At 33.9% G+C, this 16,522-nt stretch overlaps 2 protein-coding genes across 6 annotated transcripts in view; one reads left to right on the forward strand and one right to left on the reverse strand.

Moving 5' to 3' along the window:
- Positions 1–2,916: 2,916 nt before the first annotated feature.
- Positions 2,917–6,781, reverse strand: LOC118746190 (protein phosphatase inhibitor 2-like). Of its 2 annotated transcripts, none has more exons than XM_036479998.1 (5): positions 6,625–6,781; positions 5,794–6,029; positions 5,514–5,681; positions 5,362–5,453; positions 2,917–4,832 (listed from the first exon to the last, which is right to left on the reverse strand). In XM_036479998.1, the coding sequence occupies exons 2-5, from the start codon at positions 5,874–5,876 to the stop codon at positions 4,468–4,470; spliced, it is 708 nt and encodes a 235-aa protein (XP_036335891.1). In that variant the 5' UTR covers positions 5,877–6,029; positions 6,625–6,781; the 3' UTR covers positions 2,917–4,467. The 2 variants fall into 2 exon arrangements, with proteins under 2 accessions (XP_036335891.1, XP_036335890.1); XM_036479997.1 differs by having other exon boundaries at positions 5,794–6,040.
- A 1,922-nt stretch (positions 6,782–8,703) lies between these two features.
- The window catches only part of LOC118746192, a 58,375-nt gene continuing 50,556 nt past the window's right edge, over positions 8,704–16,522 (forward strand). Inside the window, exons 1-2 of one of the 4 annotated variants that reach the window (XM_036480000.1) lie at positions 8,704–9,591; positions 9,742–10,302. In XM_036480000.1, the coding sequence (XP_036335893.1) occupies positions 10,040–10,302 (263 nt within the window). In that variant the 5' untranslated portion in view covers positions 8,704–9,591; positions 9,742–10,039. Of the gene's footprint in view, positions 10,303–16,522 lie in introns of all 4 variants that reach the window. The other 3 variants (XM_036480001.1, XM_036480002.1, XM_036479999.1) reach the window with 3 other exon arrangements.

A 16,522-nucleotide genomic window follows, 5' to 3' on the forward strand; every position in this document is an offset into this window, starting at 1 on the left:
GAACTGTAGTTTTTGGTATTCCCATCCGTCTTTCCATAATTCTCACTGAAGTCGATGGACCTAGTTCCACTTCCTCTAACACAACTTCAACATCTACCGTTGCAGGACGTCCTGTTTCGCCGCCACGGCTTCCAGGCATGCGACCTTAAAAAGGTGAAAAATGATAGTTAACAAACAAGCAAACAAGAAAGGTATAAAAATCACTTACCTTCATATATTTCTCTATGGGTCCGGGCGAATACTTCACACAGCGTGTTCTCTGTCATAGTATTAACCACACAATGTTCGAAGGGTACAATTTCACAAAATCCACTTTCACTAATTCCGGTAAGTAACATAAAATAATGTCAGGAGCAGGTAATAATGTACCTTTGTACTATTGAGCATATCATTGGTCGGTAATAAGAGGAACTTAAATTTAAATCTATTAAATACATTCTAGCGTGTCTCAGTCGCGATTTTTTTTAATACAAAAAAAAGGAAATATTTAAAAAACGGTAACACTTTTACCTGCAATTTTTTTGTTTGTCAGTGAGTGACTTTTAATGTACATTTGACAGCAAAAATCTATCTATGGTCAAAATAAGTACAATTTGAAATTTCGATTTTCCATCCCTGGTAAACACGCCGATGTTCTGGTTTTTCAACGCGAAATGGCCTTGACCCCATGCGCCTAATTAAGGGTTAAAGCAATGGGGTAATGGAAATATGATCACAATATGGGTGTCGGACGATTAAGCGGGTTTTGTTTTGAAAAAATATAATAGCTCTGATCCAATACTTTTCAAGAAAAATCCTGTAAAACTGTCAAACAGCAAAATTACTCTCTGAGGTGAGAGTAAAAAGTGAGTAACAACAAAATGTACGGGAACAAAAAAACCATTTTTCCTGTAAAAACGTCAACCAGTGATTGCTTGACACTTTTACGATTTTACCAGAAGAAAAAGTTCGGGTAAAATCTTGCAACTTCATTCTCTACACAACTCTCCAAAAGTCGCTCTCATTTACAGGATTTTGGAGTACGGGAACATTTTTCCTGCAACTTCCTGCAAGTTCATGTAAAATCCTGTAAGTTCATGGAGTACTGGATCAGAGCTACTCTAACATAAAAGCTGGTGCAGAAAATTGTGATCTAAGTTGCTCCAGTTCCACGAAGCGCAGGCTCATGAAACAAAAAGTAGAGTAAGTTAGAACAAGAAAAAATATCAGACACGTGCTGTAAATGAGAGCGACTTTTGGAGATTTTTCACGAAAAGTATTGGATCAATCAACTGTTTTGAGAATTTCTGCCTGAAAAGTGTTTCATGAGATTTATGATCTGAGTTGCTCTAACTTGCTCCTTTTTTTTTGACAGCTGTTCTTTTCTGCTCTAACTTGAGCTGCTCTGCACTTTTTTCGGTTTCATTAAACACAACTATTATTGCATCATGCGTTGTGCCGTCAATTTGATTGGCGAGCAGTATATCCCGTTATTCATTGCACAGTTTGAATCGCGAGAGTTCATGGCGCGCGTTTGGCCGGTATTGAACCGCATTATGCAATATAAAGACGAGGCCGCATCCGGCGCTCGGGGGCGATCTCTTCGAAGAACGTTGAACTCGTCCTGACTTTGAAGACTTAAGCTTGCATTGCCGCAACAAAGATTTTTTGTTGCCCCTTATGAAACTGACCTCAGCGATCTTACCCTGAAGCACGGTGCACCTGAACTGCAAGAGTTCTATTGAGTTGGTCTCGTGACTGTTAGATTAGATAACATTTGTTAGAGGCTGTGCACTGTGACCTTAGGTCTATAGTGCGTTCAGAGCTCATCATAACACAACGTTCAGGCCTAGTGCTAAATCCAAGCAGTTTCGAGGGTACTAGTATGCCAAGCCTCCGGCCGCAGGTGTGTTAGCGTTCTTCTCGCAACTGCACCGCATTCTAAGAGGGAATGTCCTTCGGTTTCTGGTGCAATACTGACACTTATCCCCAGGGTATGCATACAGGCCCGCAGTCTGGAGGGATGTGGGAGTACCGCCACACTGTCTGATCTGCTTGCGGTGCTGGTTGCGGATCTGGTGCTCCTGCCGTTGCTGTTATCTCCGGTGTTTGCATCGGTGTCGGTGTGACCGTTAGACGTCGGTTGTTGGGCTACCGCTAGCGTTGACGTTGCTGCCGGCGTTTCCACGACAAACTCTTGGGGAACTTGTATGCTGTTACAACACCAACAGCAACGTTGCTGCCGGGTTAATCGTTCTTGGACGGTGTTGGTGCTCCGCTCAATCCGGTAAGCGTAGAACCAACTATCTTGCGAACCACTATAAGTTAGTTCATTGTTTACTATCAGCATGCTACATAAAACGCGACAAAAATAAATGTACCGAGAAATCCTGGCTCAAAAATTCAATAATGGCCACATGTAATGATATCGGGTATTTCTTGGAATAAATTGGCTGCTGAGTAAAAATTACTGACTAAAAATAAAAATAATACCATCGTCTTAGTAACCAGTTTAGAAATTAAAGCTTAGACATGTACATGTATGTTTATGCTTTAATTTATACTTTAATCATCGGTAGCAATTTGAAAGCACAAACTCACTTAGGCAAAATAATATGCGCTTTGTGTTAGGAGTAAGACTACAACAAAATAAATACATTTATGTTATAAAGACTACATGTTCTTACAGGCTAAATATTCAGTTCATCGGCTTTTAGTTTTGAAGGCAATAAAATTATGCATGCCAAATTTAGTTTTTTTATTTACCCCAAAAAAATTAGTCAAACAAATATGTATTGTGGAAGGATATGACTATAAGGACAGACCTTGGTTGCAATGCATTTTATGCAATTAGCTTAGAGGTAAAAATTTTAAATAGCAAATCGCGGTAAGAACGCGTTTTTTAAACCCATAAATATGTACGTAATCAAAAAAATAATCTCTCGAAATAAGACCCTTTTTAAGTTAGTTATTTTTTAAACGCCGTTTGAACATGAAATTATTGTTAATTGCATTGCTTAAAATACTCCATCACAACACAGCATGTATCCTGTATGAACTAACCCCATTAAGAAATGCGTTTTGTGGCACTTAATTTACATATTAATTGCGGCATTAAGTTATGTATTAGCAGAAAAATTATAAACTAAACTTACTTTGCTTCGCAATGTACAATTCTAATTGGCTTCTCCACTCATATGTAGTTATGTAGTAATAAATCAAATATTCATGATTTATCTAATTTATTTCATTTTTGTAAATTTTTTTGCAAACTGATTGCTAACTTTAATTGCATTAAGATATTTTTTTTAACTTACATATGATTGCTAATGAGCAGAAAAGCCACAATGCATGTTATGCAAATAAGTTATTGTAGTTCATTGCATTACATTGGCAAGGGATTTTTTTTTTTTTTTTTGAATATTTAATTTTTTTAAAATACATTAGTGGTATTCTCTGAGTTTTGCAAAGCTCTTGCACGGCGCACAGATTGCACGGTAAAAATCAGTTTTCGTATGGGACAGCTTTGCAAACTGTGCAAGCGCTTTGGAAGATTTAGAGAATACTCCTATCGCAAATTTGTTGGGCTTTTTTTATTTAATATTAAAATCCAAATTTGCTCGATTTTTTATTGATAAATTATTTTAAATCTAATGTTTATTTGATTTGTTGTCAGTTTAAAATAGTGTATGTGATGGCCTTTACAAATGTTGCCTCTTTATTGCCTTATTATTTTTGTGAAGATGGCAATAAGAAAGTAACATTTTTCTGTAGAAGCGAAAACGACATTATTTAAAATCAAGCCAAAAATGGTGGATAATAAAATTTAGTAAAAAATATTTAACTCTTCAGCTAAACAAAATCGGCGAGCCTTTTGACAGAAAGGTATTTTCCAGCTATATTCAAGACATAAGATTTTGGTGTTTTGTTAAAGATTTTTCCTTATTATTTAAGATCCACCACTTAACCATCAAATCTACAACTCTCCATTCCATAGTCACGACCATGTTATAAGATAATTATGCCTTAGTAACTGTTTGATTTAATGAAAGAAATTTACAGATCTGAACTGCTTTTCAATTATTATGCGCTCCATTAACTACTAATTTTAGTCTATAGCCTTTATATCCATACATAAATGAATATGTACTTTAATTTGATGTATGCATATAATAGCATAAGTGTGCTCAAAAACGCAAATTTATTGAAAAACTTAGTAATGCAAACTGGTACAATAACTTTCTAAATGATTGCAATTTTATTGTTTATTTTTTTTTTATAGATAAACGAAATGGCGCTTCTCTGAGTACAATTTTTTGTGTTAGTATGTATTTGTTTTCGTCAAAATTTTATGTAATATTAGGGTAGCGATCACGGCATGTTACTTTTATCGTTGATTTATTTGTTAATTGTTTAGATAATGCCCCTACAAGCAATGATTATATTACTGCATGAAGGTATGTTTTTGTTTGTTCATATTTGAGTTTACTAATCTCTTCCGTAGCAAGGATGTGAGGGTTGCAATTGCGCATCCACATCCATATTGCTTGTTGATGGCTGAATGCTTACGCGAGAATCAATCTCTGAATCGTCCTCTGTGGTACGTGTCTGTTCTTCAGCCAAGGCTTTTTCTTTCTTAGTTTTCTTTTCTGTATTTTCACTCTCTGGTTCAATTCCTTCCTCGTTAGATCTGTCAACAGAAATAGCCGATTTAACATCTTCACTGGTAGATGAAATATCGTGCTCGTCGTCCTCATCATCCAGCTCTTCTTCAATTAGTTTACGCGCTAGTCTAACGGCTTCGAATTCATTGTAATGCGCCTTACGGCGGCGTTCGAATTCAAGCCGACGAACTGTAAGTAAATGAATGGAATTAATAAAAAACGTAATTTACTGATATATGTAAATACATATAATTAACTAATAGAAGCATTTTAGAATAAAAAGAAATTTTATCACTCCTACCACTAACTAACGAGACCAACAGGCCCCGTTCCCACGACAGTCGGGTCTACGTAACCGGAACGACCCAGATTTATATCTGGCCAAGGACTGTCACTCCAGCAACACTCCCCAAAAAGTCTTTGGGGAATTTGTATGCCGCTAGAACAATAACATCAGGGAATTATCTGTGTAGTTCGAATCGGATAGTAAATTTGTTCCAATTCGACCTATTGGTACTATAAAAGAACTAGGCGTTCGACTAGACCTTATTTTCGATTCGAGATACAGAGTAAGGGCCAAGATCTGGGTGTCAACTCTGTATCGAATCCCAATGATTTGCTTTTCGAATGAACTAGTAAAGTGAAGGAGCTCAAAGTTCAACATAATCGACTAGACAATTTTTTTTGTTTGTTTTGCAACCCATGCCATTTTTAGTACCTTTTTCTTCAGGTGTTTCATCAATGTTTTCTTCATCAGAAAGCTCCTCAGAACCAAATGAAGGCGATTGTGTGCTTGCTGCGATACGTAATCTGTAATCAATAAAGTTAAATTTAGAGCGTTTTATATTTTTCCGAAACGTTGATTTATACTTTTCTGCTAGTAAATTTGCGTCCAAAGTATCTGTGTGCGCTATATCTGGAATAACGTAGTTGTATGGCGTTTTTGGCTCATCAATTTTCATATGACCATAATCCTTATCAAGTGGATGGTAGGTTTGCAACACATTCAGTTCATCAAATTTCGCACTTTTGCGGTAACTGCAGTGAAAAAGAAGCAAAGAGAATGAAATGCAAAGGGCGCATTAGAGTGTATTACAAATTAATAGGATTATCTGATTGGATAATGACGTTGTCATTGACATTTACTAACCTGGCGGCGCCAGGCTTATCAAAACTGCTAGAATTCTTCAATATACCCTTACAAGGCTTCTTGGCATCGGGCGAGTCCTGCATTTTGCTGATGTCGTTGACTGGTTTTAATGCGTAGTCTATATGTATGAGAACTGTCCGTGTTGTTAAGGTAGAACTTTTTTAGAATATTTATTTCTTTTTTATTTCGATTCAATTCTTCGGGTGTCGCACTTATGGAGGCCGTTTATACTGAAGCTAAAAATAAACTGCAAAATCAAATTAATTGCAAAATTGCTTTGACTATGTAATCTATGCATTAAGGTGTGTATGAACGGGTGGGGTAGAGAGAGCGTTAAGTGTTTATTGCGGAACGTAGGTATGTGAAATGTTTGCAAACAAATTGATGTGTTACATGAAATGACGTGATTCATTAACAAATGTCACATTTTCTTTCACGCTTTGATCATGCTAAATATTTGATGATTTCATACAAAATATACTTAATTAATAGTTTTTTGACAAAGTACAAATCAACTTTCAAAATATCCTGCGCAAAGGTCTTGGGTAGGTAGTTAGCCTACTTCGTCAGCAGCCACGCCAGCTACACTGCTTTTCGTTAATATCAGGAACTTATATTTTTAATTTGTAACCTTTTACATACTTAAGTATGTACATATATTGTTCATGACTAAGCATATTTTTTTAATACTTTTAATTTTACTTTAAGACTCCCTTGAGTATAAAGCTTCCCGTTTCGAGACGATGGTTTGTCTAAAATCCGCTCCACCCTACCGTCTTGCGGCTTAATTTTCAGTCCTTTGTTGACTTCTTTGTCAATTTAGAGTAATACCTTGATTCTTATGCTTTATTAACAGTCACATAAGCGATTTTTGTTCTAACTTCACTTGAAAAATTTCACAAATATACATATCGTAGTTTTCGCAAAACAAAAAAAATATATAAATCTCCACACCTACGAACTTATTCGATTACGGAAGAACTTTCAGCGATTGCCTTTCTTTTGACAGTTGCATTTTTTTCACTAAACAAAACACAAAATAAGTGGTGCCATATTTGGACAGGGCGATTAAGGTGAGGAAATTGTTTTTTAGAATGATTCATTTTTATTATTGCAATCGATAGTTCGTCGATTGTTCTTTAGTATGTGTTTATATCCGGAAATTTTGTCGAAGCGATATCCTTATTCCCTTTCTTCCAACCGACGTTAGCACCCCATTTGTGAAAATATTAAGATTTTTGTATTGCAATCGATAGTTCGTCGATTGTTCTTTAATGTTCGTCCATTTTTGACGCTTGTTCGTTAGCCAAAAATTTATAATTAACTTTTCAATTTTCACTTTACGTAATACCTGAAGTTAGCACGCGCAACAGATTATTTTGGGTTAGTTGTTATTGCAACCGATAGTTCGTCGTTTGTTCTTCATTGTTCGTCCATTGTTAACGTTTGTTCCAAAGTCAAACATTTATAATTATTATTTACATTTGACAGTTCCTGCCTTTAGCAACCCAAATGTAAGAATTTCATTATTTTCATTTGTTAACTGTGATAAATCGTTTGTTCGTCGTTAGTTCGTCGTTTTCCCATCCCTAAAATTGAGCAAAAGCTGTTAATAAATTCATCATGTTTAAAGAATAGTTGGAATTGGGTCCGATGAGATAAAACAAAAGTAGGCGTGGCCCGCCCTCTTTTCCTGATTTTAACGGCATATTTTTTTTTGTGCAAATTATCAGGGGTTGCGCTAACATTTTTAAAAGCTTATATTTCGAAAACTATTGAACCGATTTATGATGACTATGGACACAGTTGAAAAAGTGATTGAAGGACCTTTCATTCGATATATATTTATGTATATAATGTATACATATTTTGAGAATAAGTACAAAAACCTAATTATGGCAATTTTTTTTTATAAAAATGTATGTTTTTCGTAAAAAAATACGTAATTAACTATATTAAAAAATATGATTATCAGAAAGAGCACAAAAATATCTTTAATTTGATGTATGACTTGCAACAAAAAATTCTTCTGCACATTATATTTGTTTAAGTATATATTAAAACATCGTTTTATATGAAAAAATGGAAATGGAATAAAAAATCCCGCGATGTTTTATTCCAAATTTTCATTTGCTGTATAGTAAACTATAATTTATTAAAAAACTTAAAAAAACGCCGCAGGTGTATATTAAAGTATGCTTTTATAAAAAAAAAAGGAAAAAAACACCGCAGGAGAAAAATTGGAATAAAAAATCGGAACAACGTCGTCTTCGTATAACTTATGTAAACTTTGAAACTTTTTTAAAGTATGCGGGAATCTTTACAATCCCCTTAAACTGCAAAACTTTGACGAAAATGATGATGATGACAATTAATATGATGAATTTATTAACGGCTTTTGCTCGATTTTAGGTATGAGAAAACGACGAACAAACGATTTATCACAGTTAACAAATGAAAATAATGAAATTCTAACATTTGGGGTGCTAAAGGCAGGAACCGTAAAATGTAAAATTTAATTATAAATGTTCGGCGTAGGAACAAACATTAAAAATGGACGAACAATGAAGAACCAACGACGAACTATCGATTGCAATAATAATTAACTCAAAATAATCTGTTGCGGGTGCTAACTTCAGGAGTTACGTAAAGTGAAAATTGAAAAATTAATTATAAATTATTGGCTAACAAACAAACGTTAAAACTGGACGAACATTAAAGAACAATCGACGAACTATCGTTTGCAATACAAAAATCTTATTATTTTCACAAATTGGGTGCTAACGTCGGTTGGGTTGAACGCAATGGTGCCACGCAGCGCAGTGTTACCCATGACTAATAGTGAAGGGTTGGCACCACTGATAAAACAATTGTCACAAAAACGAACAGTACTACTTTATGTATCAAATGTCAATTCCGGGGCTCTTGTGTTGTATTTGCGAAATTTTCATAGTATGTGCAATTTGAGTTACAAATTTAGAGTTATTTGGTTTTAGTTTCGGTGAAAAGTATAGTGCGTCCTTTTTTCAACTCTAATATTTGAAGGTGATACTGGGAAACATGTATTTTGCAAAAAAATAATTCGGATCACCAATATTACTGCGGTTTGTATTTGTTTGCTACCACCATCGTGCGAAAATGAAATTTTTCCATGATTGATCGGTTGTCTGGTTACGCCGGAATATTCATAACATTTAATATTTGTGTAGTTACTATCCGTTTCACGTTGCTAAATGGTTGACGAATAATACAAGAAACTATCAATAACTGCGCGTAAAGGTGAAGCTCGGGTATATAAATATGTATATATATTTGCATTAGCGAAATTCTCCCGAGTTTTCAATGAAATTGAAAAAGCGAACGAATATCTGAATTTATATGTTATGAGTGATTATATATATATTTGCAAAGGAGCTGGCGGCTAAATATGCCAAGTGCCAAACGACCGCCGTTTTCATTCTTTTGTAAATACCGTCGTTATATACTGTGCCGTTGTTGTCGTGGTCGTCTTTTATTATTGTCGCTTATTATTTTTCATTTAATTTTCTGTCTTTGTATAGGGAAGCCTCAGTCAGCTTTGCGGTCTGGCCTGGCGCAGAAGTGCCTTATTAAAGTTTAATCATAATAACTTTGATTACTCGAGCATTTATTTCGTGTGTTTTTGTGTAAACGCTAAGTTGGGTTGTGGAGGATGTAGTCTGCGTTTGGAAAAAGAAAACAAAAATGTGGAGTGATAGATACCAAGACTCGGAGTGTACATTTACATTAAGATGTTTAAAAATTATAAATACAATTACGGTAAATTTATAATTGTATTGCAGTTTCTAAAAAAAAGTACTATTAGTACTCTACTTTTGTATGTACATATTGTGTATACGTTTTTAAAGTGAAAATATTTCCAATTCACTATTTAAAATACAACATGGTTCATGTGCATATTCTTTTCAGATTAAACAATCCCTCAATATGTCCGTAGTTAAAAAGAAACTGATAAACATAATTTCAAATCAAATTTGAGCAATACATTGTGTGCGATTGTAAGAAACCGTTGAAATAATTACAAATTTAACTGGATGGTTATACCTAAATAAGATTTTCAAGTGAAATGAACATAAATTGCGGTCGAAATTCCCTTTCATTCACCAAAAAGCAAATTAATATTTGGATATACATACATACATACACCACATTGCATCAGATAAATAAGTGGAAAGTGTAATATCTGCAAAGTTTGTCGTATTACATTATGGCCTTGTTGAATAAACTATTTTTCCCAACGGCTAGTACATCGTCCCTGTCTTCGGTAGCATCATTGCCAACAACTACAACATCATCTGCTCCAGCATCAACGGGAGTGCGAGAAGTAATTTCGGGACAAGGAATTTCCGCAGTAAAAACTCTAGATCAAGTACTCTCACGAACACCCGATGCAATTAGTAGTGGAGTGGCAGCAATAACCGGCCGTCTCCCGAAAAATAACCAACCGGTGCATTCAAAAAATTATTTAAGGTACGTAAATTAAAAAAAATACTTCAAAGTTAAATAAGCAACTGTTTTATTTAGAAAAAATAGCAAATATGTATTTAATATCGAAACTTTCTACTATCGGGTGTAGGTGCATACATACATATCGTCGTTTAAAGTACAAAACCGCGTATGTGAGGTTGCACAAATTATTTTCTAGAGAGAAAAAATACTCACATTTCAAAATGGTTCTCTTTTTTATAAATCAATCGCATTTGTAGCTAATATATTTCAGGACGAATAGATAAGGCTTGAGCTAAGAGCTTGTGTGAGCAAATCCACTTTTTGGCAAAAAATTTCGGTTACGCGGTTTTGCAGAACGACGATACGCGGTTTTGTACTTTAAACGACGATATACATGTACGTAGGTATATATGTTTTTAGTAAGTTCTTTTATTCTACAATAAGCATTTGTATAAACATACATTGTGCATATGTATGTATGTACATCCATACATATACCATTTGTTTAAGCACATTTGTATGTGCGTATTTACATCAGTGTTGCCACATAATTTTTTAATTTTTTACTAAAATCACCGGAAGAAGTGACCAAGTATAACATAAAATTACCGAACTTATTTTATGTGCACAACTGTACAAACATAATATCGAGCCCTGAAAAATTATGTAAGCGACATTTTTTTCAATATTTTCTTTTTGATGCAGAAATATTCGTAAAAACATCGTAAAGATTTTTTGAAAAAAATGTCGCTTACATTATTTTGGCAGTTAGGGCTCGATATGTCTGTACATACATATGTATATCCGAAGATACCAAGCTTTTCAGGCAATCAGCGCTCCATTCACCTGCAATTTTTACGAAAGTTTGCTGATTTTTTTTTAAATATTGAACCAAGTTTGAAGTTTGAATTTATACGAGTTCTGTTAAATAAAAATAAATAAAAAATAATGTTTTTATAAAAATTAAATCGCAAAAAAAAAAACAACGGTAAAACGTGTCAAACTATGGCGCGGCTATAATTTTTTCGACCATTTATGTAAACAAGTGACAAGAAAATGCCCAGAACATAATTTCAGAGTTAAAAGCTCTTCCGAAAGGCCTCCTAAGAGTCAAGAGGCCTTCCACTCTACATTACTTTCTCCTTTCTTTTTTTTTATGGAGTGGCACCAGGGCTTCTTCTTTTATAGGACGTACCTCAGAAGGCCTTTTTTAGGAGTTCTTTTAAAGTCGCTTATTTAATTTATAAAAATTATACATCCTTGAAGTATTTGCTTAAATATACATAGCGAAAGCCACTTTCAAGCAGTTTGTTATAGATCACACCATTCTAAATAGTAACCAAGGAACGCTGGAACAACTTCCGCCTTGCGAACCTTTCAGACATATGTATAAAAGCAAACGCTTACGGGCCACTTACTAATGTGGAATCAAAACCTATATTGACCTATTTGATATGTAGGACCGAATCGAAAAAGTTACCAATTTGAAAAATAAATTACCAAATTACCTAACTTGATAATTAAAGAAAGAAATTACCAATTTTGGTAAAAAACCAAAGCGGCAACGCTGATGTACATACATACATTTATACGTACATATGTGTTACTGTAATGGTTTTGTTTTCCTTTGCATTCTCCTTGTTTGTTTCGTATGTCGAGTCGCGTGATCTCACGTCACCATACCGCGCCCGCTTCTGTCATGGTTTCTCTTAAGCGAAACCAGCAGTTAAAAAAAATAAAAACGACAATACAGTCAAACTTCGTTATATTTAACTCTTTTTTTTTTAATATAATGCTACCCACCGTAATAAGATATCTTATTATGAGATACCAGGGATGGTGAACAATTATTAGTTTTAAAATTTTAACCTAAAAATCAACAAGTTTTAATCGTCGTAAAATTATTTTAACTACACTCACATATTTGTGATCCTACGTTCCACTGTAATTTTCAATCATTTTAAATTTTCGAGTTTAACCAATAAAGATTAAAAATAGCAGATATTATTTGAGTTTTTTTTTTTTTTTGCTCAAAGGAAATTATTATTGGGCCATTCCATTGTGACTGGTAGGACATTTTACTTCAGGATGTGATCAATTGTGAATTTTGCCTATGTCGTCGGAACTTATACAACAGCGAAAGATATTTTTTAACATAGAACGAAGGCTAATGTATAAAATTGCTTTAATAAAAGTACTAAACGATTTCGTAGTTTTATGTAACTATCATATGAATGAATGTGACTGGTGGGATACTGAAAAGAACTCTGTTTTATCCTGGTGCACTCAAAGACGAACTTTAGCCAAAACACCTACTTAATCTTCTCGAACGATGTTTTTGTGTTGAAAAAATATGAATTATATGCTTTCCTTTTCAATAAAAATAAAGTTTGTAATAATCTTCATAGAAATGTTAAAAAAATATTTAACTTTATGACAAAAATTACCACTTCTTTTTATTTTATTTTTTTTTTTAATACCTTTCAGCATATTAATAAAATATAGTAATTAAAAAGAGGTTACTACTGAAATAGAAATAATTGGGGCATATTTAAATATACATATGTCGTTTTCCTCTTTTCAATGTAATGACCCTATTATTAGATAATAAACTCAATAAGTTTTATCTTTTCACTTAAGAATAATGATTATTCAAAAATCTCGAAAGCTGTACCAGCGTGATTTCCGACGTATCCTTTTCAGAGGTAGCGACACCATAATGAAGGGAATAAGTCCCAAATTTCCAGGTCAAAACTTCAGTAGGTTGCGTCTGTATGGCCTTTTCAATTTTCAATTTTATATTATTTATATTTATATCATATAATCATTATTTTTAAGTGGAAAAATAAAACTCAATATTAATTATCTCTGAGCGAAAAAGTAAAAATCATAAATTTATCGTTATTTATGATCGAAAAAATAACAAGTAATTTTTAGCAAAAAATAAAACCCAAACAAACAAAGGCTTCAATTCCCATATAAAAAATATACATATATATGGGATATTTCACCTCAAGTGACCCAACTTTTGAAATCGATGTCTTACGATCGGCATGGAATTTGCACCAAGGTTAGTCCTAATAAAGATTAGTTATGACACAAAATTTCAACGGGATCGGTCAAACACACTCCGATTTGGATGTTACTTATTACCTATTGTATTTAGAAAATTTTTTTCGGGAATGTTTCCCTTCAGTCTTTACAAATATAATTTTTTTAGTTAAAATAAGTTTTTTTGATTTTTTTTAATAAAAAATTGTTTTTATGTTTTTTTTCAAAAAGGGGTATTTTTTGTTTTTTTTTTGCTCAAAATAAAGCTTAGGTATTTTTCTTTAAGAGCTTTGTTCCAAGCTTTGTTGGAAATAAAGCAAAACTCAGATTTTGGTATTATTTCCCATTTAAAAGTGAAATAAAGCAAATTTCGCGTTATTGCCGTTTATGTTATTTCGGTGCTACCGCTATTAGAAATAACCTTTTCTTTTCTTTTTTTAATGCTAGTCGGAACTGCTTCATTATAAAAATAGATTTTGATCGTGCGTTATTTGGAAGAAAATGCGAAACACCATCCACAAAACAAAAATTCTAAAATATCAATGTTTATTTCTACCGACTTAAAGCACTTTCTTAAACTTAAATTGAATGGGTTACAAAACTGCATACCCGAAAAATTCTGAATAAAAAGTTTGAAAATTTGATGACAACTTTTTGAAGTTTGATTACTTTTTGTAAAATTTGTGTAAGCTTATAAACTTTTATGTAACAGGTGTGAGCTAATTGTCCAATAAGATTTGCTTACTGGAAACCAAACTTTGTCTAAAAATTACCTGTCGTGAATTTTCGTTTTGACGAACATATATACATATATAAGCAATCCTGTGGTCTTTTGGTTACCCATTGAAATAGACGCAGTTTACATTTTAAAGTGGTGTGCGATAAGTTTGCATATATTTTGACGCGAATCAAATAAAAATTGGAAAACAAACGCGTTTGACAAAAAATGTTCGCAAAACATGATTAAAGTTTTAAGAATTTTAGAACGTGAAAAAATCGATTTATTTTACTCTCAAGGACTATTAGTCAACCGAAAGATAGCAGAAAAGATAAATCGCAGCTCCAGATGTATTGACAGATATTTAAAGCATCCTAAATCATATGGGAACCGGTCTAAGGAAGAAATATTGAAGTTTCAAGCATTTCTGAAATTTACCGTTATATGAAAAGCGAGCGTAATTTTAGTCCGACTTCAATAATTTTCAACGTTTTGTTTTCATGTGGCAAGCACAATAAAAATATCGAGTTTGGTACAAATTGGTAAAACGGTTACCGAGATACATATATGTGATCATAAGTGGGCGGTGCCACGCCCACTTTCCAAAATTTTTTCATAATCGTATTTCTTGGTAAAGAATTGTTGCAATCGTCAATTTAAAAAAAAAATAAGCTTTAATATTTGCTGATTTATCGAAGATTTCGTATTTCTGAATTACCGTTATATGCGATGTAGGCGTGATTATTGTCCGATTTTAAAAATTTTCGGCCATTTGGTATGCTGTACCAAGGCCAACAACTGTGCCAAGTTTGGAAGAAATTAGTGCAGCGGTTACCAAGATATACGCATGTAACCATATGTGGGCGTGGCTACGCGCATTTTCGAAAAATTTATAATATTCTTATTTTTCGTCTAAAAATGATTGTAAATATCAATTTTGAGTGAATTATCTTCAGTAGTTGCTAAAATATCGCAGTTTTCGTATTTCTGAAAATTACCGTTATATGTGAGGTAGGCGTGGTTATTGTCCGATTTTTCCCATTTTCAATTCCATCTGTCCTACGCCCGAAAGAAGTGCACTTACCAAGTATCGTTCAGATATCTCAATGTTTACTCGAGTTATCGTGTGCACAGACGGAAGGACGGACGGACAGACAGACAATCACCGCTTAATCGATTACTCTTTTCATTCTGATCATTTATGTACACAAGTGCGCTCGGGTATAAAAAAAAAATTAGCTCTCAACGCTATTCGGAAGCCGAAGAGTGCTATTGTTTTTGACAGCTAACAGGACAACTCTGGCTAAAGGTGCTCGTAAACAATGAGAGCAACTCTAATGAGTGTTCCGCCATATTGGTGTGAGAATTCTCATGGGTGTTTACGGATTTTCGGGACTATTTTGGGGCATACGAAACTACCTCGAGATTTCGGGGATTCTCGGCACTTTATAGGGATCTTCGGGAGTACTTCGTGATTTTTAGACTATTTCGGGATTTTCGGTGCTAATTAGGAAATTTTTGGACTACTTCGAGATTTTCGAAACTCAATATTTAGATTATTTCGAGATTTTTGGGGCTAATTCGGAACTTCTGGGAATTTTCAGTATTCTCCAGACTACATCTGGATTTTTTGAACTGCTTACGGATTTCCGGCACTTTTTGAAGATTTTCGATACTCCGGCACTATTTTGGGATCTTCGGGACTACTTCGAAGTTTTTGGTACTATATTGAGATTTTCAAGAGCACTTGGAATTTTTGAGACTTCTTCGGAATTTTCGAGACTACTTCGAGATTTGAAGGGTTCTGGGCACTATATCGGAATCGTCGGGATGTAGTCCCAAAATCCAAAAAAATCTGGAAAACCCGAAGTGGTCACAAAAATATCGAATTAGCCCCCAAAATCCCGAAGTAGTCACGAAAATCCCGACACTGTGCCGAGATCGCCGAAATCTGGAGGTAGTTTCGTAAGCCCCAAAATAGTCCCGAAAATTCCGATATAGCCCCAGAATCTCTAAAATCTATAAAAAAAACCGTAATAGTTCCAAAAATCTCGAATTAATCCCGAAAATACTGACAAATCCGAAGAAGTCTCGCAAACCCCGAAATAGTTCCGAAAACTCCGAAGATTTTCGTAGAACTGGAAGATGGAAGATACTTGAATATCGTATTTGCGTTTTGTTTGAGTTTTTCCCACAAAATTTGGCATGAAACTGCCCCTTAAAATTCGCTTGAAATTCGTTTTAGACCCATAGTTTCTTAAGCAAAATTGTTCAGAAACGTAGAGCATTTTCCGCATATGCGATTTTATGGGAAACCGTATTATATGTATATATATATATGTATACTAAAGCTTTCAGTTGCGAACCAATTATGTATTTATGTACATGTCGTTACCTGAAATGTAAAAAGACGTAACAATATCGTAAATGAAATTGAAATAGGCGTGACTAATATTTTAATTTTTTCATAAA

The sequence above is a fragment of the Rhagoletis pomonella genome, unplaced genomic scaffold, assembly GCF_013731165.1.
Source record: "Rhagoletis pomonella isolate Grant_MI unplaced genomic scaffold, Rhpom_1.0 Rhpom_scaffold_00010, whole genome shotgun sequence".
In the NCBI taxonomy this organism is placed as follows: Eukaryota; Metazoa; Arthropoda; class Insecta; order Diptera; family Tephritidae; genus Rhagoletis; species Rhagoletis pomonella.

What these genes read in the sequence shown, in the direction of transcription:
- LOC118746190 (XM_036479998.1), bottom strand. Translation starts at nt 5,876, where the DNA reads ATGCAGGACTCGCCCGATGCCAAGAAGCCTTGTAAGGGTATATTGAAG. An exon ending in GCAAATTTACTAGCAGAAAA is followed by an intron (nt 5,454 to 5,513) that starts GTATAAATCAAC and finishes TATTGATTACAG; the next exon opens with ATTACGTATCGCAGCAAGCA. An exon ending in TGAAACACCTGAAGAAAAAG is followed by an intron (nt 4,833 to 5,361) that starts GTACTAAAAATG and finishes ATTTACTTACAG; the next exon opens with TTCGTCGGCTTGAATTCGAA.